This window comes from Colias philodice, chromosome 3 (genome assembly GCF_061535455.1).
Source record: "Colias philodice isolate Cphi_HAF_F1 chromosome 3, ilColPhil1 Martin Lab GWU primary, whole genome shotgun sequence".
In the NCBI taxonomy this organism is placed as follows: domain Eukaryota; kingdom Metazoa; phylum Arthropoda; class Insecta; order Lepidoptera; family Pieridae; genus Colias; species Colias philodice.
This window is the reverse complement of record NC_143088.1, coordinates 2610651-2632048: the sequence shown is the minus strand read 5'-3', so window position 1 is coordinate 2632048 and position 21398 is coordinate 2610651. Positions and strand designations below refer to the sequence as shown.

Here is a 21398-nt window from a genome sequence, read left to right as displayed (position 1 = left end):
ACTACAATATAGATATAAGCATTAAAGACCAATTGCTTCAACATCCTACTGCCAAAATTACTTCGATGTGAAAAGAGAATCGATCGGACTCACACAATATACATATCTTCCATTGTGTTCCTTCCCATCCCATCCAAAATTTCCAAGATGGCTCACCATTGTTAACAATTATACACACCGCCAATTATTACAACTTTATGAACGCTAGCATGTTTGCCATTTTCTTGCGTGAATGATTTTCAGTTGTTAGTTAACGATGTAGTTTAAATTATATGTTTCCTTTGTTTTAATTGATGTAAGTTTTCATTATAAATAGGTAATTTGAATATTATTTTATTCGAAGACAACAAACACATGATAATATAAAGTATGAAAAAAGAAACTTATCTTGGAAAAAAATCAAAGCAAATTACAATATCTGTAGTCTTAAAATCAATATAGTGAAAATAATTTCCTATATAACGAGATATTGTAAATCAATATGTAATACTTTGTAGGACAAAATATCCTCTTGAAATACACAAGTGGATAGTTTTGGTTCCTGAGATTAAATTCAAGTATTTTGACCTGCTTCAAATTATCTGATATTAATTACTATAAAAGCAGTTCATTCAATTCATTGTGTAGTGTCATATCCAGAAGGCATATTTGTGTAAAATGTTTAAATACGTTATATTATTTGTAACAATATGTTACGTGCAAGGTAAGTTTTCTTTTTTACTTTTGCTTTATTCAAAAAGCCTATTTATAGAATACACCTCATCCTTATAACTTAATATTATACAAAAGGATATATTATCATTACCATTAAATACTACGCATATACCATACTTGCGAAGAACTGTAGTTTTGATAAGCTTAATGTTATTCAAACCCCAATTCAAACAATTCTACTAACATAGAAAATTTATCGATTAAGTATCTCATATCACCATTTATCACATAATAAACGTATATTATAATGATTTATTCAATTTAATTACAACAGGAGCTATTCTTCGTATTATTCCTGGATATGTACCGAGAATAGTAGGGGGTAAAGACGCCCCAGATGGGGGTATACCATACCAGGTGTCACTGCGTAATTTTTATGGATCTCACTTCTGTGGCGGGTCCATTTTGAACGAGAGATGGATATTGACAGCTGCACATTGTACTGTTGGGTAAGTTCTTATTTTATTAGATTAGAATTTTTTTTTATTGAAGATAGGGAAGCGCTTGACCACAATCTCGCCTGATGGAAAGCTAAAATGTAGTCAAAGATGGCACACACTTCTCTAGTAGGTACCGGTTCACTCTTCGCTTGAAGAAATTCCAATATTTAAACTTCATAAAACACCAGATTGCTGCTTCACCCGCGTTTTCTAAAACTTAACAAATTATTTACCGAAACCATTCTCGAGAACTACGTTATGTATTGCAGTATTGATGAAATATAATGAATATCAGAGAATTAGTTTATAAGTGAATAGACAGACAGACTTTTTATTTTATAATACATATGTAGTAATTTGCATCCATATTCACAACTTCAGAACTATTCCTATATATATTTAATATTACAGTATCTTAAGATAAAATATTATAGCATCTTCACCGTGTGTGACGCGCTTTAGGGTGAAGCGTAATACCAAGTCATCTTTCAGCTCAACTCCAAGATCCATGAAAGTAATAGTCGGCACAAACAGCCTCGTAAAAGGTGGACAAAAGTATTCAGTTGAGAAAATCATCGTTCACAAGGATTATGATGCTGGACTAATTCAGAACGATATCAGTGTGGTGAAAGTCACTGAAGACATCGAGTTCTCTGACCGTGTACAGCCGATAGAACTGCCTGAAGCCAATACGGGAGCCCAGGCTGAGTTACTGCTGACTGGATGGGGAAGATTGTCGGTAAGATATAAGCTAGCCCCGCTTTTAAGAGCTTCTACATGTGCAGTGCATATGCCAATTTATTTCTTTGATTAATTTTCTATACAAACAAAGCCAAGCTTTGTTAATCGACTTCAGAAAATCGTTTTCTCATCAATCATTGTATGCAATAACCGACAATAAAGACGATACTTTTTTTGTTTGGTTGTTCCGCGCTTTTCGTCTGTTCCGGTCACATTTTAATTTCTCTAACTAGTTCATTTTGAATTTTTAGCATAAGTACTATTTTACACCACTATAATATTAGTTCCGACACTATAATACAGTAATTAAATTGATTATATAATTTTTCATGTTTTACAGTATCCAGGCAATTTACCCAATCACCTGCAGATGATTAATGTGACATCACTAAGCGTAGATGACTGCCAGAACAGATTTGATGATATAAACCCTGTATTTGAAACACAAATTTGCTCGCTAACTAAAGCTGGAGAAGGAGCCTGCCATGTAAGTTATGTATAAACGATGAAAAAGACCATAAAATATATATTTGTTCAGACTACAGATACAAACATACTAGGAGTTTTTATAATAATTTCCATAAATATTTTGTAGAACAATATCGGAAAACGGCAATAGTTTTATACACAGCTCTTATATTTCTACTATACTAGATTCTACGTAGTGTCAGATAGCCAATTTATAATTTTCTCCAATCAAAACTAATCACACCTTTACCTAAACTTCTGAAATGCCCTAAAACTGGCAATATCTTCGTAAAATACTCAATTTATGACTTTTCAGGGTGACTCTGGTGGTCCTTTAGTGGAAAATAGCCGCGTGGTGGGGATCGTCTCCTGGGGGATGCCCTGCGCTCGTGGCTACCCAGACGTGTACACCAGGGTTTACTCGTTCCTTGATTGGATCCAGGATAACATAACTGATGAAGAACCTGAAGAAGCTACTACAAAACAAGACTAAGAATGTTTTAATGTTATGAATTGTTTTAAAATAAATGTATATTGTGACTTTTTAAAGTTTGAAGTTTTACTCTTTCTCAATATGTTTAAACGAGGGTTTTTGCTGATCTGTGTTATCAATATTGAACATATTCATTATTCCTCTATCAATTACTATTTTACTCTTTCCGAAATACTAGAAGCCAATACTATAAAAGTGTGAATTCGCATACAAGTATCAACAACGTGCATTCCTAAAATTGCTTTGCTAGAACCGAAACAAACTGGCGAATTAATTCCTCTTTTGAGAACATTTTCAAATAAAGAGTATCTCGTATGACGCTAAGAGCATTCAACATTTAAAATGAAAGGAAAAGTCGGTTCCTTTTTCCGAATCATAAAAGGGTACTTGACCTTTAGGGCCTTTGCTGTCAGTATTTGGAATACTGGTAAAATAAAACAGCATTTTAATTAAATTCCAATTTAATTAATGTCAATATAACAATGTATAACAATGATGACGTCATATAAAAAACACTGCGTAATTACTTTAAGATTACAAGAAAAGGAAAAAATTAACTTATCCGACATGTTAAGGAAGATTACTGGATATTAAAATCCTAGCATGTTTATTATTAAGCACGTAAATCAATATGATATTACAGATAAAGGACCTATAAAAGAAATTCAATACTTATACAAAGTAAATAATGTAGATCTTGCGATAAGCCATCTACAATCTAAATACATTATCAAAATGGTCAATTCATATCTTTAGAAATATGTTTTTTAATCCAATTGACAAAGGAATAAACTCTAGTGTTGACATCTGGAGCTTTGTCTTCACAGCCCAAACCCCATGAAACTATGCCAACTACTGCATTATCTTCTACTAGAGGCCCGCCGGAATCTCCCTAGAAATAAATATAAGCGATTGTATTAGATTGATATTTAACTAACTTCAAAAGAAGATAATTTTACTTATGAATATCACATATTGCTTAGAAACGTAAATATACAACAGGTAAATCAGTTAAATTAAAAAGACCATCAGTTTTGATGTTTTTCGCCATCTTTCCTTCATGTTATGTTTAAACTGTGTCCATATTAAGAGAACTATTTCAGAATAACTTCACCCAGTACATGATTATAAAAAATATCATTATTAACAATATTAACTTATCATAATTAAATTCGATGTTTTCATTTATAAAATCAAAAAATGTTTATACCTGACAAGAGCCATTTCCTTTAATAGTAAGAGTACACATCTCAGTATCAACGATCTCATTTATATTTGTGAAAACTATTTTACATGACAGAACACTTATTACAGTTTGGTTGATCATTTGTAGATCGTTAGGAATTGCTACGTCGCCATCCTGAAAGAGTACAAAAACACGTGAAGAGCGAAATTTATTAAATTATTAAAAAAGACCGTGTGTGCCGAGCTTCACCACTCTGACATGTATGTGTCAGAAGTGAAACTTCTCTGGCAAGATTCTAAGATACCGTCGCCTTATTCCATGACGTGACGATACCTTGAAACTCGATTGAAAACTCAAATCGTTTCAGTACAGTATATGTATTTTAAAATGGTTACGACCTATGGTTACGACAGTTTACATTTTTTTTATTTACGATAGATACGATGATTGCTCTTATTTTAAACTATTACATTCCCTTTGTACAGAACGTTAACACACCAACAAAATATAGTTATTTGTTATACAAATTGTTTTCTGTCTAAAAAACTCCACTTACCTCTTCACGTCCCCATCCAGATAGCAAAACATTCGCTCCTGGTTTCGTATTCTTAGTTGGTAAAGCAATTGGCTGGACCTTATCACTGAACTTAATGTCCGTAGAAACTTTGATAAGAGCTATATCATTTTTAATTTTTATATCATCGTAATCCTCGTGGATAATGACTTTTTCTACATCGTATGGTTGTCCGTCACCCACTAGTTGGTTAGATCCTACAACTACTTTGATGGTTTCGGCGGAGAACCTAAAAATTTCATAGAAGTATCAATATAAGAAATTGAGGTTTCATATAATGTAATTTACCCTGCAACGTTTAATTTAAAGGCACTCTGCATAACTTTTATAATACTGCTATTAAAACAATGATTAGATTTTATTAGGAAATATGGGAAAAATAAATAAAATTCTGTTTCTAGAGTGACACATTAGCCAATAACTTAGAAAATGATAAGTAGATTTTTCGTGAGAAGATCCTCTAAAAGTCTAAACTCTACTTAAATACAGTTATGTACGTTTCCTATATCTTTGGTAATACTGACATTACAATAAATATACGATACCAAAAATAATCTCAATATCCATATAAATTGCTGTTCTATAAAGAAAGTGCAGCTATAGCTTTTTAGGGATGAGTGTCGCTCAATCTCAATAAGATGTGCTATCAGAATAGTAAAGCTAAGGATTTCTATTTTCTATTTTCATTGGAGCTTGAAATATAAAGACGAACTTGATGAGCAAATATCGATATAAATTGCATAATATACCTTTGGCTTTATTTTCATTAATATAATTTAAAATTTTAATCTCGGATATCACTTCACTATGTCTATTGGTGAAAAACACATGAAAATCTTTCTATGAATTACAGGCAGATATTTTATATAAATGGAACTTTGTTCAAGAATATTGTGATGATAAATGGTTCAAATCTATAATTATTTTTTGTTGATATTATCTCCCCGATGATAATTTCCCACAATAGGCGAAAACAACTGACCTAAATAACGACCGTGGTTGAAATATGAGATGCCATACCCTGTATCATTTATCCATTACAACAGAAAGCGATACAATGTGTCTGAACACACAAATGCACGTATAAGTAAGATTGATATTCATTTTATTCTTAGAAACTATTAAGTAGGTGATAGTTTCACAACGAGATGCATAAAGTCCCGTGAAAATAGAATAATCTATTAAAAAACTTCGCGATGTATTGAAATGGATGTGATGTTTAGGAAATACGAACTTTTAAAATACTAGTGGATTAGGCGACACAATATGACTTTAAAACGATTCTTAAACCGGCTACTCACCTACCTGCCGCAGAGGCAATATTTTTTTTAATATTGGAATTTGACCCTTAATTGGCTCCATAATTGTGATGTGTATAGGCTTGCAGGGGCAATTTAGAGAACAACTGAAATTGCTCCGACCGTCGACCAACCGAGATTGTTTGCAATATTGCCCCTGCAGCAGGTAGGTGAGTAGCCGGCTTTAATAGGTATTTTATTTCATTGAAACTGAATTTTGAAAATTGAAAAATTCATTGGGTCATGCTTAGCACCACGTATTACTGACATACTTTTTATTACAAATTCATCTTTAAGCAAAAACAACCATAAACATTTCATAGGTACAATAAATCCCACTGCGTTTTAATATAAAGGAGTGCAGTATAAAGTTTTGTCGCACTATAATATTAACTCTCATCCACAAAACTATATGTAATTCAATATATATATTATATCTAGTTCAAATCGTGCTAAAATTAAAAGTTACTATATCTAATTTAAATTCATGAACCCTTTGAGAAGTTTGCATTTTAATTTCATAAACGAAGAAAGAAGATTTTCGTTTATTTATTTCAATCCATCCTTTTTTAAAAAGTAGTCGTTACGAGAGACTTTAATATTGTTAATTTGTTAATTTTTTTGCAGACATTTTCAACCGACTTCATAAAAAGAGGAGGCTCTCAATTCCACTGTATTTTTTGTGTTTGTTACCCCAGAACTTTCGAATTGGTAAAGCCATTTTGATCATTCTTTGTTTATTTGAAAGCTAGTACGTTATGGACCCCTTAAAATTCTCTCAAATTCTGACCATTTAAAGGCAATTTAGTTTTTTGTTCACAAATAACTATCTTCCTTACTTACTCTACAGCGCAATGTGCAGCTGTTAAAATCCATCGTTTATTCAATATTGCACCACCACAAAAGTGGGCGTTAGATAGCTGCCTCAGGGACGCTTGGTATGGAATCGCTCCTTTTGGCGCGTTATCACCACCAACAATCTTGGTGGACGGTGGGAAGGTCCGGTGTATTGATCTAGGCTTCCCTGTAATTAATTATTAAGCAAGATTACAAAGTGAATGAATTGAAATGTAATTTTTAGTGTTTCGTACCCAAAGGGTAAATAGGACGTGTACTAATAATATAAATTAAGATTAAGCATCGCTTTACATGGTCATAAATTGACTGATTTTTTAGTTTATTCGTACTGAACCTTTATTGACCGAAAAGGGAAGTGGAAATTTTTGTGGAATACTATTTCTTACTGCGCGCTAAGTAGGTACGTGTTCTATTTTGCAGAGCCTAAAAGGAATATAAGATTTTTTTCAGGAAATTGCTCTATTAAGAATCCTCCTCCATAATTATAGTAAAATGGATAAGCAATCTTTCTCCATAGTTAGATCGTCACATTTATACTTACAAAGTTACAATAGGATTTATTTAAACCTTATAAAGTTGAAATTGATATTTTTATGGCATTATGTAGTAGTTAGTAGTACTATATAGTTTTATGGCATTCAAATGCTTTTCGTGACCCGCCAGAGCAATTTCCTCTGGTGGGTGAATTGGTCAGGCATCCGCCCCAGACGGGCGCGAAAGGATGCGGGTTCGAGTCCCGCCTCGTGATCGAATTTTTTCTATTCTTTATAAATTTATACCTTATAAAGTTTTTTAACGTTAGGCTGTACGTTAAAAAACTTTTTCATATTTATTATAACATTTCCATATTTATTGGTATTATTCAATTCACAATGTTGGCAAATGAAAAAAAAAGCAATTTATTATTAATTTGCATAAACTAGACATGCTGGTTGTAGGAAAAAATTAAAACATGCTATTAAGAGATAAGGTTAACTACCAAAATTTAATTAATTTATTTGTATATAAAAAAACTAATTTATCTGAATTTTTCACAATACTTAATACTACCTTCAACCTTAAAACCTATATCAAAAAGTTAATCTTATGAGTCCTCTTGACGGTGGGACAACTGCTAGGCACTGGGAAAGTCTATACCTACCCAAACAAGTGTTTCTTGGATGTTTTCTTAACGAACAAACAATTTATGTACCTACTAATAGCCAAATACTAATCTTTGCTTATTTATCAGTTGATAAAAATTGAAGTCGTAAATGGCTATCACTACTTCAAAAGCAAGTCATGAAATTACTTAATATATCTACTACAAGATTTTTACTTTTTATTATTACTCATAATTCTCAACACACTATAGTGATATACCCCCAACAAGACGGATATAACATGACCCAAGGGGCCGTCGGAATTGATAATGATATGATTTGATAAGGTGAACCGTGCCCCCTTGTGAGATACGTCATACCATAGATAATTATCATTTTATTATTATATTATGTATCTCAATTCCATAATACTCGGGTACCATCATAAGGAAGGTACCCGGTCCTTTGGAAGGCTTACGTGGGGACACGGATCCAACACGCAGAGGCCCTTTCGAGAACTTTACTGTGTTGTGAGACACCAGCCGCAGCCTGCCCATGACTGCACTATAGAGATACAGCCCTGGGCAGTCCGCGGCCGATGTAGGACTATTGCAAGAGAAGGAAACAAAATAAACTGGGCTATGGAATGGGATGTTAATGGACCGGAATTAAGGACTATGGAAGACTATGGCACCTGCCTTTCTACTAAGATATAGCAAAAAATTGTTGGCAGGTGGTGACTCGCCCTCTCACTGTATGGGCCCCCGAAATAAGTCGCTGCAATAGTGCGACAAGGGGGCAACATATTGTGAGCAGCTAAGGGTGGAGAGGCGTCCCTGGACTTTAAACTACGATCACGCGCTCCCTGAGGGTCCAGCATCACGTGCCCACTCGCCACTTACGCTTCGCATCCACCCTTCGAGCTAAAAGCTCTCGCGACTCCACTCTGGCCGGCCGGTTAAGGCAAGCCAGAGGTGGGGGTCCTGTCCTCGTCAGGCTTCACTCCGACCGGCCGGTGAAGGCGAGCCGGAGATGAAGACAGGGGCCTCCCCCGGGAGCACTCGGTTCCCGCGGGGTCGCTACTCCCCGACACCCCGCCACAAGGTGTCCTGCGGGTTATTATTATAATGTAATATTATACCACAGTAGTGGTTAATACGAAGCTGTATTTGTGTAAAATAAGTACATAATTATAAAACTATAAGTATGGAATTTTAATATTTTAGGGAATGTAGGTAAATTATTGCGCTTGTCAGGTACACATTATGTAAAATCATGGCCTGACTTCTATCATTGTATAGATAAGTAAAACACACCAAAAAGTTACAAATAATATTCTTTTATTAGAGTATACCAAGACATGCTCAATGCTCATCGATGATAAAATATATCCATACAATTTAAAAGCCAACCTTCTCCTGTAAGTCTCCGAAGAACGAATAATTATGAAACTCAAGTCACTTGCCAATAAATCTCTTACCTCTTACACCCGTATTCACAAACAGTACTTCCCTAAGTAAAGCATCAACACTGTGCAAAGGGTAACACTTCTCAGTGCGTTCCAATCATCGAGCCTTTCTATTCATAGACAAAACTTGGCAAAGCATAATGTATTACCTCACACTATTGCTGTATTGTGGCGTGAGAGATGGACACACAAACACACTTTCATAACTTTAATGGACTTAAATGAACACAGACTTACCCTGAACAAATATCATTAAAAAACAAAGGAATAATAATTTAAACATTTTATACTGTTCAAATATAATTTAGAAAATATACATAAAAGGAACAAAATAAATGCAATGAGCAACTACTACATAAGTAATTAATAATGCTTAAACGAACTTGACAAAGTAAAGGTATTTTACAATGATTAAAACAATTTATTATGAACATAATGGCAGATCCGATTAACGTTATTATTTCTACCGTATGACAATCCTGAAATGAGAATTTCATGAGAATCGGTCAAACCGTTTCGGAGGAGTATGGTAACTAACACTGTGACACGAGACTTTTATTTATTAAAGGAGAAGATTTACCGATGTAATAGAATTTATATTTAAAGAAATACACTAATTAGAACATCATATATTATTTATTTTATAATGCAATGTAAACGTATCTTAACTTTAAATAATTAAAAAATAATTATAGATAGACGTCACCACAAATTTCATTTCCCGTCATCATTTCAATTTCCATGTTAATTATTTTCATTGCAATGTATTGGAATTTTACTTTTAAGTGGATTTCTTTTAATAAGACTGGGACTCTCCCATTGAAAAATATGGTATGCACTAGCTGTGCTCCGCTGTTTTACCCGCATTGCTACGTTCCTATTGGTCTTAGTCTTCCTCGATAAATGGACTATCTCACTGTGAAATCATTTTTCAAATCGAGAGAGTGGTTCCTGAGATTAGCGCGATAGCAGACAAAAATTCTAAAACTATATTTTTGGCTTCGATATCTATAGTGTAGATCACGCCCCAAGTATTATTTTAAAAAAATATTCAATGTACAGTTTTGACTTTCCTACGATTTTATTACATGTATAGATTGTCTCTTAATTAGCACCAAAAATCTCTTTTATTAAAATTAAATACCTATAACTCAAAAGTTTGAAAATTGAAACATTAACTGCAGAGTTATAATTACTTTTTGCTTTTGCACATTGGTATGGATAACATGAACACATCAACTAAATCACAAAACTATGTTTGGGTCGTAGTTTGATATGAATTGGCCACTAATGACAAATGTATGCTGTTATTACTAAATGAAAAGGTCAGAATATCATGTGTTTGATTTATGTGTATTGTTTAATAGGAGCTATTAATTCATACTGACTACTGTAACATAGTCTAGTCGTTTTGTTGAAAACTCATATTTTTTTTCAGCATTAAAAATAAATACTATTATAACTGTCTAAATAACTATTCGAGATATGAAGAATCTACTAAATTCTTAATATAAAAACATTGGAAAATTCCATACCATAAAAACGTTATAGATTAATTATGACACCATATTAAGATAAATTTTATTATTACTAGCGGTCCGCCCCGGCTTCGCCCGTGGTACATATGAAAAATAGATGTTGGCCGATTCTCAGACTTACCCGATATGCACAGAAAATTTCATGAGAATCGGTCCACCCGTTTCGGAGGAGTATGCAGACTAACATTGTGACACGAGAATTTTATATATAAGAAGATTATAAATTTAATTTATATGTGTTACAACTAATCCCCGATAAGGCAGGATCGATTTAAATTAAGTCCAAATAGGTAGATATTATTTTGTAATATTTCATAACATATGAATTTTCCACCAAGTTTCACCTTTTCATAATCCATACTAATATTATAAATGCGAAAGTAACTCTGTCTGTCTGTCTGTTACTCAATCACGCCTAAACTACTGAACCAATTTGCATGAAATTTGGTATGGAGATATTTTGATACCCGAGAAAGGACATAGGCTACCTTTTATTGCGAAATATGTACCACGGGCGAAGCCGGGGCGGACCTCTAGTAATTACTAAAGTTTTCAAAACACACTTCAAAGGAAATTTCAGCTAATAAAAAACAACAAACGTCAGTATCTTTAACATAAAGGATTGCTTCTTCCCGACTTTTATTTTAAATCAGTTTATACAAACAATTATCAAGCTGTGTTGTTTATTGTCTTCCTACAAAGTTCAATTTATTTAACTAAATATGTGTGTGGTTTGAATATAAGTACTTTTATCTTTCAGTCTACAAAACTGTGTATTATTAACTAGCTGTGCCCTGCGGTTTTACCCGCATTCCTCCGCTCATCTTAACGTGATGATATATAGCCTTCCTCGACAAGTGGGCTATATAACACCCAAAGAATTTTTCAAATCGGACCAGTAGTTACTGAGATTAGCGCGTCCAAACAAACAAACTCTTCAGCTTTATAATATTAGTATAGATTAACATGATATTAAATTAATCATATAAATAGCAAAATTGTATTGTGTGTCAAGGACCTTATTTATTTCGATTTTATTTATTTATTGTTCATAGTTATGATTTTCAATTCATGTTAAAATTTGATTCTTATTATTCATTTTCTTTGAGTCTTCCGTGCTTGTCCCAAAAATACGAAATATTTTCATAACATTTCACACACATAATATTTATATAATATTTTCATAACATTACTTAATTTATATTATTATTCACAGAGCAAACAACCCAAAACATGACTACTGTCTACTATACAATTATCCATTATCCCTTTTGACCTAAATCTCTAGAAACGAAACCTGATATTTTCGCTCGAACAAATTGCAAAGGTCGATGTTTTTATCTCTCCTAATTACACGTTATTCCATTTCAACGTGCCATTACCATTTGTACTGTAACTGCAATAATAATAAATACTAAACTATCCACAGACCCTTTAATATGTGTTAAACTTATTTGATCAGAATACATTGCTCTTCGGAACAGATATTGGCACCCAATTTCGCATGCCTAAGGAGCAATGTATGCGTATGACATAGTGAATTTCGTATGGATTAACCTATGGTACCATGGATGAATTTAGTTTTATCGTACGGAAATCGGTTGGAACTTGGAGTTAAGCTATCTTACTATTATCACAGACTAATAATAATATACTACGTATACAACTATTATCATCGTATCAGAGTTTTAAATCATTTTTTTTTATCTACTAAATGGTATGTATGGTGTGATGTTATCGTAGGTCAATATTGTTTTGTATTCTTTATATGTCTATTGTTCTTTATCACAACAATTAAATCGACTAACGCTTATATTAGATACTAGCGGTCCGCCCCGGCTTCGCCCGTGGTAACTACATGTTTACGTTTTTTTTTCATAAGAACCATCCTCGTACTTCAAGGAATAGATTCCGCAGCGCACGCGATGACAGAATTTTTATTAAGGAATTTTTTACACCTTGGGTTATTGCATTTTTGGTAAGGATCTTTAATTTTTTTGAAAATGCAATATAGCCTATGTTGCTCAGTAAAGATGTAGCCACTTTCTAATGGTGAAAGAATTTTTGAAATCGGTCCAGTAGTTTATGCGTGAAAACCATACATACATACTTACATACATAAATTACAAACCTTTCCTCTTTATAATATTACTATAGATAGCTTACGTAACAAGGAGATTTTGCTCGGATTTTCAAAATGAAACCCCTTTATTAGGGGGTAAATTACAAATTAAAGATGTTCTAATATGATAATCGTAAACGTTTGTGTATCATGTATGTCTGTATGTTTGTTCCTCTTGCACGAGAAAACCACTGAACGCATTTTCACATAACTTGGTGATATTATAGCCTATGTACAAGAAAAACATATAAGACAAAGAAGAACGTGCGCCACGGCTAGTTTGAAAAACGGCGTGAGGGTAGACGAAGAAAACATTAAAAGGAAAGTATTTCCAACTAAGCTATTACTGAACTTTCTGTAACACAATCTCAGTATTTCATTGTGCACACAACTACAAATACGTTGTTTATTACATAAGTAGTAAAGTAAACTCAAACTCAAACTCAAACATTTATTTATTCAATTAGACTTCTTCTAGAAGCACTTTTGAAACGTCATTAAGTACATATTTTTAACATTTACCACCGATTCGGAAAGCAGTATCTACGGAGAAGAATCGGCAAGAAACTCCATAGTTGCTCTTTTTAATCATGTCAGATTTACAATTTTACAAATTACATATGTAATATCATAATATATTATCATAATATGCCAAAGAACTGTCCTGTGGTTTTTACGCGACAACCCTCCATGGGTTTTTATCTTCCATATATTCCTTAATACTGTAATAGGCTCTCTTGACAAGTACATTTTTTATATAAGATTTAAATTTAGAACTACTAAGCTCTTTAATATTATGAGGAATTCTGTTGTAAAAGCGTATACCTTGGCCCATAAATGAATTTTTAACTTTAGCTAGCCGGAATAATGGCATTTCAATTTTATTTCTGTTTCTTGTGTCATAACAATGTCTATCTCCTACTTTTGTGTGTAAGTAAGCGTTATTATGTACATATAAAATATTATTAAATATATACTGCGACGGTACAGTAAGGATACCAGTATTCTTAAAGAGATCTCTTAGTGAGTCTCGAGCACGCAAATTATATACAGAGCGTATGGCTCTTTTCTGTAATATAAATATAGTTTCTATATCTGCAGCCCTGCCCCATAGCAGAAGTCCATAGGACATTATGCTATGAAAGTAGCTAAAGTAAACCAATCTAGCTGTTTCTTCATCGGTGAGATGCCTTATTCTTCTAACTGCATATGCAGCTGAGCTGAGCTTAGCAGCGGTGGTGGTAACATGGGCCCCCCATTGAAGCTTCTCATCTAGTGTCAAACCAAGAAAAACAGTCGATTCCACAGGGTATAATAGCTCCCCGTTTAAAATAATATTCCTTTTCACCTTTTTTACATTTGGGAGGATAAATTCTACACAATTTGTTTTTTTTGTATTTAATAGTAAATTATTAGCATTAAACCAATTGGATATGCGTAAAAGAGCAGAGTTTACTTCGTCAACATTTGTGTCATGTCTATCCACATTAAAAATTAATGAGGTGTCATCTGCAAACAGTACTATTTCACACATATCCTGCAAATAATAAGGTAGGTCATTAATATACACTAAGAACAAAAACGGTCCTAAGATAGATCCCTGCGGAACACCTATGTTAATCGGCGCACCGCGAGATTTCTCTCCATTAACGACAACGGTTTGTACCCTGTTCTGAAGATATGAAGCTATGAGATCCTGAGCTAAACCTTTGATACCATAAAAATTTAGTTTCCGTAATAGAGTGGAATGTTCTACACAGTCGAAAGCCTTAGAAAGGTCGCAGAATATCCCCAAAGCATTCTTTGAATTTTCCCATGCTTTGTATATATGTGACAAAAGAGCTACTCCGGCATCAGTGGTAGAGCGCCCCTTTGTGAAACCATACTGTTTGGCGTGCAGTAAACCATTTGATGCAAAATGACTATTTAATTGGTTTAAAATTAGTTTCTCGAAGACTTTGCTCAAAGTTGGTAATATGGAAATTGGCCTATAGTTATTACTGTCTTCTTGGTCACCACTTTTAAATAAAGGAATAACTTTGCTAAACTTTAGTAAATCCGGGAATATACCACAGTCGCAACACTGATTAAATATAAACGCTAGTTGATTGGCAATGTTTTCTATGATATTATTTACTAAATTTACAGACATACCCCAGAGATCACATGTCTTTTTTAAATTTAATGTTTTAAAATTTTTAACAATTTCATCAGCAGTCACGTGTCGCAATTCAAATAATTTGTTACACTCAGCAACGTGATCCCTCAATAAAGACTCTGCAAGCGCTGAAGACAAATTTAAATTCTTAGTTAAACTAGCAGGGACACTACTAAAGAAAGTAGTAAGAAAGAAGTAGTAAACATTATCCTGATTAGTTACGAAAAACTATATGAAGTAAAAAGTTTGTTCTCATAAAATAAATGTTATCATATATGTCAGTTTATTTTTAGCTTACATTTTAATCAGTTTTAATCTTAAAAATTATACTAAGAATCAAGATCCCAATAAGATATAATAAACACTTATAGGAATTTTCATCACTGTAACATTGATGGATTTTCTTTATAGCTTTCTCTACTTTTTTAGGACTAAGTTAATCTGTTATTTTTAGAACTAATACTTAATTTTATGTAGGTTTAAGCACAGAATAATTAGTATAATATAATAGTAGCTAACGCTACTTTAAGTACAAAAATTTTGGTGTATGTATCAGTCAAAACTTAAGGCGCCCGTCGAAACCGCTTTTGACTGATTTTTGCAGTAAAAAGTGATTTGGCCGGGATAGTTTTTGCACGTTTTTGCCCGGGAGAGTTATACAAATACACTATTAGAATATTTAAAAATGTAGCAACATAATCCTTTATTTGGCTTCATTAGTTTATTTTTGTTTATAAATCTATAAAAACTACAAAATATCACCTAACAACAAATCACAAGCATCTAGATTACCTCTTGGTTACTTCAAACACGAAAGCATAATAAAATAATAACGACTCACCAAAATTAATTAACAAAAACTTGCCTACATTACACATTATGTAGACTTAATTAGACGAAAGAAAGTCCAATTTGCGAGTTAAATTAGAGCTGATGTCTTGTCCCAAATTATGTAGGTGTTCATTACACTGAGCCTCCCAAAATAATTAACCCATGTACTCTACATTACGGGGATTTATTTACGAGATTGTGTTATTTGTTATTTTTGCAATTCCTGAACGAATTTTGGATAATGAATTAATCGAAGGTGTAAATTTGGTCGTCATCAAATTAATTATTTTTAATAAGTAGGTTAAAGAAACGTACAATATAAAATCGATATGTAGCTACTACTTACCTACAAACTAGCAGATTTGGCGGTAAACTAAGTTTACCAAAATATATAAAATCAAATCACAGATAACTAAACAGTTATAGTAGGTACGTAATATTATTCCTCTCAATTTATTATCACTTCATCAACTGTTGGAAAGATCGTAGTAAATATTTGCTTGCAAAAACACTAATTCTATTGATTTAATTGAAAATTGAAAATAAAATCGAAACCAACAAAAAAAATATTTTGTCGTCATTCAAGAAAAAAAGATCCCAAGATCACCACTCTATTGGAATTGGCAATGTTAAAAAGATGTAAACTGAATATTTTATTACGAAAATTTCAATATTCATTGTACATGGCTTAGCAAATATTCCCCTCGGAATTTTGTGATATATTCATTTAATTCTATTGTTAAATGCTTTAGGTAAATAAAAATAGTTATAATAATATCGCTCTTTCATATTATGACATGATATTCAGTTATTTTTTTTTTTTCTTTTGTAGTCGGTTAGTATAGATTTATGTCACAGTCATCAGCCGTTCAATTGAGATTCTAGACCCTTTATTAAATGGCGTATTCCAACTAAATAACTAATAGCATAAATAATGATATGCAGTCTTATCTATTAAAATAATTCAGGAACTAATTTAAAAGTAATTTAATAACAGATGCGCAAACTTTGCATAAGCATGGGGTAAACATAGGAAATGATTGGTTTTTACAAGCTACATTCGTGACTCTATTGATACCAAAACTATACGAAATACCTATGTATTTATCAGCTGTCATAGCTTAGTTTTCGATCGTAAGAACTCACAGAAAGTATTATTAACTTCGCAATTCTATCAAAAACTTTGCCCTCGAGAGCCAATCGGCAAACTTCGGTGAGACTTCCTGCAAATACTTTTAACTCTGTTATAGATAGAAACTAGCTTACCGCCCGCGGCTTCGCCCGCTTTGTCTAAAACCTAATAAATTATATACTAAAACCTTCCTCTTGAATCACTCTATATATTAAAAAAAACCGCATCAAAATCCGTTGCGTAGTATTAAAGATTTAAGCATACAAAGGGACATAGGGAAATAAGGACACAGAAAGCGACTTTGTTTTATACTATGTAGTGATAGTTAGTTGTAGAAGGTATAAATGGAAAAATATTTAAGAATATGCAAAAGCTTTGCTCCGTGGTTTCACCCGCATTGCTCTGCTCCTGTTGGTCTTAGCTTGATGATAATTATATATAGCCTATTAATCATCTATTAATAGCCTACCTCGATAAATGGGCTATCTAACACCGAAATAATTTTTCAAATCGGACCAGTAGTTCCTGAGATTAGCGTGTTCAAACAAACTCTTCAGCTTTATAATATAAGAAAATGCAGAATTAAGATCATCAAAAAACCTGTATTAAAAAAAATACTAAGTAGGTACATGATGAAAAGGATTTTTTTGTGTGTTAAGAAACATAACATTAGTTATTAATATGTACATATTCAAAACGTAAATTTGTGAGGATAAAAAATATATATGGATACCTGTGGATATGTGTTACTCTTTCACACGAAAAAAACTTGCAGTTCTGTATGAAATTTAACACAGAGATAGATTATTATAGACATGATTAATGGTAACTATTATCTGAACCAAATGCGAGTGAACCCTCGGGATCTAAGTTAATAATAAATAAATGGTCCATTAACTGCCAATGCTACTTATCAATCTTAATCCAAAATTCCCAACCATAGATTGATCTAGCAATCCATTTTCTGATAAAAACTTGTCAATTAACCACTCGAACGATTGTTTTTGTATTTGCAAATTGCATGCAGATTAAAGATCGGTCCAACAGTCTCATAATAATCGAAGAATTATCTGTATTACTATGGGGCTGTAAATATATACTGTAACAGAGCGGTTTTTTCAGATTATGTATAAGAAAAAATAAAATAGGAGTGTCTGTTTGTACTAATATTAAAACTAAATTCGTGTGTACATGAACATAACGGTACATGTACCAAAATAACATATTTTTACAATTTATAGCCGTCTGTTTTCTCCGGCTTATCTGTGGAATGGCTGTACAGATTTTGACGGAACTTTAACAGACAGATAGCTGTTTTAAGGAGGAGTAAAGTAGGCTACTTTTGCCACGCGGTCGAAGTCACGGGCACAGCTACTAATGAAATTATAAAAATGATTGCGCTCATTAGTCACTAATAAGGAAAAAAATGATAAAAATAATTGTTCATTTTGACTTAAGTTCTTTAGAATAGAATTTACTGGTGTTTGATTTTCCAGAGGATTCGTTTAGTAATTGAAGACGGGGATTTGCTACGGATTTAAAACTCAATTTCAAATTTACAGCGAGCTTCGGTGTAATCCATTTAACCCGGTATTACTAGTTGCATAGTTTTATTTTACCTATTTTTTAATGGTCGTTGTCGAAGATTATTTGGCCTCCATGTTGGCGGGAAAATAATTACGCATTGAATACTGGCTAGTAACATTTTCATTGCATGTTGTCCACAGATTACATAAAAAATATTATTTGAATATGTTAGTATCTGTGGTTGTAGCACATAGGTGCACAATAACTACAGATTTATTACATTAGTATTAATTTGTAACTCAAGAACGGTTGGACTTGGGATGAACGTAGTACCTATTTGATTTGTTGTAAATAAAATATGTTAAAAATACTAAAAAAAATCTAACCGGAATCGGGACTAACAGCTAAGTAATTTACATGATAAAAGTTAAAACCAATTCCCCATGGTTTATATTAATTACTAGCGGTCCGCCCCGGCTTCGCCCGTGGTACATGTTTACGTGTTCTCTACATAAGAACCATCCTCGTACTTCAAGGAATATAATAAAAAAAGAATTATCGAAATCGGTTCAGCCGTTCTCGAGTTATGCGCTTACCAACACATTTTGCGATTCATTTTTATATATAAGATTATTGTTTTATCTCTTTTACGCACATAATATTGTTGATTGGGCGAAAAATGTTGTCTGGACTCTGGACCTCATAAAGTAAGATGACGTCTTTATGGTTAAAATTTAATTCAGTAAAATTTTATAAAAACAATTACGTAGGTAACATAATATCACGCACGCAGACTATACCTAAACCTTTTTTTTTCAAATATTCTCCCAACAATGGTTTCTCTGAAGGCTATTACTATTGTTTTAAGATTATTTATAAAAGTTTATAGCCTTGCGTGCTGTTTAATATTGCATATAATTGAAATAAACACAGCACCATGAATAATATTTTATGGTAAATTAGATTGGGATTACATGACGCAAGTGAAAATATCAAAATTCCTTACACACTCAATAAATAATTTGTAAAAAAGTTATCATGGCCAAACGTGAGCATTTGCTTTTCATCTTATTTTTATTATTGAGTTCTTCCCTACGGTATTTATAGCGACCGTTTATTATATTATTATTATCGAGCTTTCATTGTCCTTAAAATAAATTACGATTACTTTTTATTTAATAACTCTATGAATTAATAAGAATCAACGTATCTTATAAACTAAATTAATTTAAGTAAATAACCATAGAATTTATAGATATGAATCAATAATCAATTTATTAAGTCCATACGATAGCTATAGTAGTACAATCTTACTGTTAAAAAACATAATATTTACTATAATATAATATTTTTTACTAATAATTATTCCACCCTAAGTAATCCCACCTTAAAACTTGTAAACAAGGCTTTGAATGATGAATGAACTGAATTCTGAACAGTTTTCACGCTCCTAACTTTATTTGCGACGCGGCTCCAACTCAGGTACGCATTTCAATGTGAAAAATCGATATACTTACATAGATAATTTTGTACGCGTATTTTAACTTCGCTGAAAACTGTTTTAAATTATTATTTCTATGGTACTTATAGTCTAGTTTATTGTTATGTTTTAGTTTTATAAAAATAAATAATATTTATTTTTACATAATTTTTATGATTACTGCAGATAAAAAATCTTTAACAGTGACAAAATATATTTTTAATATTCTATTATTATATCCTGCATTATGTAAAATATCCATTTGAGCTTTAAACCAAAGTTCAAACCTTAGATCATTAAGGTTCAAACCAATACTAACGTAGTAACTATTTACTAATCTGTGCTAATACGCTTAGTGTGCACCGGGAGCTATGTAAATATTATGTAGTTAGTTATATAAACCTAACTAAACGCTTTAAAAGCTTTTGATGCTCTAATGCAGCAAGGGACTTATGGAAATATGATATACTAGCGGTCCGCCCCGGCTTCGCCCGTGGTACATAATATTTACGTTTTCTCTACATAAGAACCATCCTCGTACTTCAAGGAATATAATAAAAAAAGAATTATCGAAATCGGTTCAGCCGTTCTCGAGTTATGCGCTTACCAACACATTTTGCGATTCATTTTTATATATAAGAGAAGAAGATTATACCTAGTTAATACATAATATTGTGTAATTCATAAATTATCAACATCATAAGTTGATGTTATTTTATAATCAAAATCAAAGTACGTATTATAATCATCTGCATGAGATACGCAGGGGGGATTTTCGAGATAAGAGCAATAACGTTCCATGGCGTGGCTGATAAAAAGGTGAAGCTCACCATGGAATAATTACAGTGTGGGATCAACTATCACAGTAACGCTATCTTCGAAAAGAGACTCCATTGGTATATGGTATTTACTTCAAATTATTTTTTACAAAAAAATAAAGTAGGTATTTATTGCTATTATTTCTTGTGAAAATTGCATTTATTTAGTTATGGAGAATGTAAAATGGATAGTAAAATGGAAATCCACAGTTGCGACGCAGTGTTTTCTTGATATATCGACTGGTGACAACACGATATATTCGACGATTGACGAAACATTCGCTTACAAATTTCGACGCCAATGCCCATTACGCTCACACATTAGCATTAATTATGATAAAATTCGAAAAACTCTCATAACTCACTCTCGATACACGAATCTTAACGCGAACAGTGAGTGCTTTGTTTATATTGTGCGTGTTCGTTATTCGCCTCGATTCTATTCGTGCCATTGTGTAAATGCACCATTA

At 32.5% G+C, this 21398-nt stretch overlaps 2 protein-coding genes across 2 annotated transcripts; one reads left to right on the top strand and one right to left on the bottom strand.

Moving 5' to 3' along the window:
- The first annotated feature begins 606 nt into the window (after nt 1–606).
- Nucleotides 607–2912, top strand: LOC149489435 (chymotrypsin-2-like). Its single transcript, XM_089714942.1, has 5 exons — nt 607–703; nt 989–1163; nt 1647–1893; nt 2236–2382; nt 2680–2912. Exons 1-5 carry the CDS (start codon nt 658–660, stop codon nt 2854–2856), a joined length of 792 nt encoding a protein of 263 aa, XP_089571068.1. The 5' UTR covers nt 607–657; the 3' UTR covers nt 2857–2912.
- A 656-nt stretch (nt 2913–3568) lies between these two features.
- On the bottom strand, nt 3569–21237 carry LOC149489434 (chymotrypsin-2-like). The gene is made up of 5 exons (XM_089714985.1): nt 21216–21237; nt 6758–6938; nt 4599–4845; nt 4067–4216; nt 3569–3748 (listed from the first exon to the last, which is right to left on the bottom strand). Exons 1-5 carry the CDS (start codon nt 21235–21237, stop codon nt 3596–3598), a joined length of 753 nt encoding a protein of 250 aa, XP_089571111.1. The 3' UTR covers nt 3569–3595.
- Nucleotides 21238–21398: the final 161 nt, after the last annotated feature.

Coding starts and splice junctions, on each gene's coding strand:
- LOC149489434 (XM_089714985.1), bottom strand. CDS start 21,237: ATGGGCATTGGCGTCGAAATTT. Junction 6,939..21,215: donor GGGCATTGGCGTCGAAATTT/GTAAGCGAATGT, acceptor AATTAATTACAG/GGAAGCCTAGATCAATACAC. Junction 4,217..4,598: donor CTGGATGGGGACGTGAAGAG/GTAAGTGGAGTT, acceptor GTACTCTTTCAG/GATGGCGACGTAGCAATTCC.
- LOC149489435 (XM_089714942.1), top strand. CDS start 658: ATGTTTAAATACGTTATATTATTTGTAACAATATGTTACGTGCAAG. Junction 1,164..1,646: donor GCTGCACATTGTACTGTTGG/GTAAGTTCTTAT, acceptor GTCATCTTTCAG/CTCAACTCCAAGATCCATGA. Junction 2,383..2,679: donor CTGGAGAAGGAGCCTGCCAT/GTAAGTTATGTA, acceptor ATGACTTTTCAG/GGTGACTCTGGTGGTCCTTT.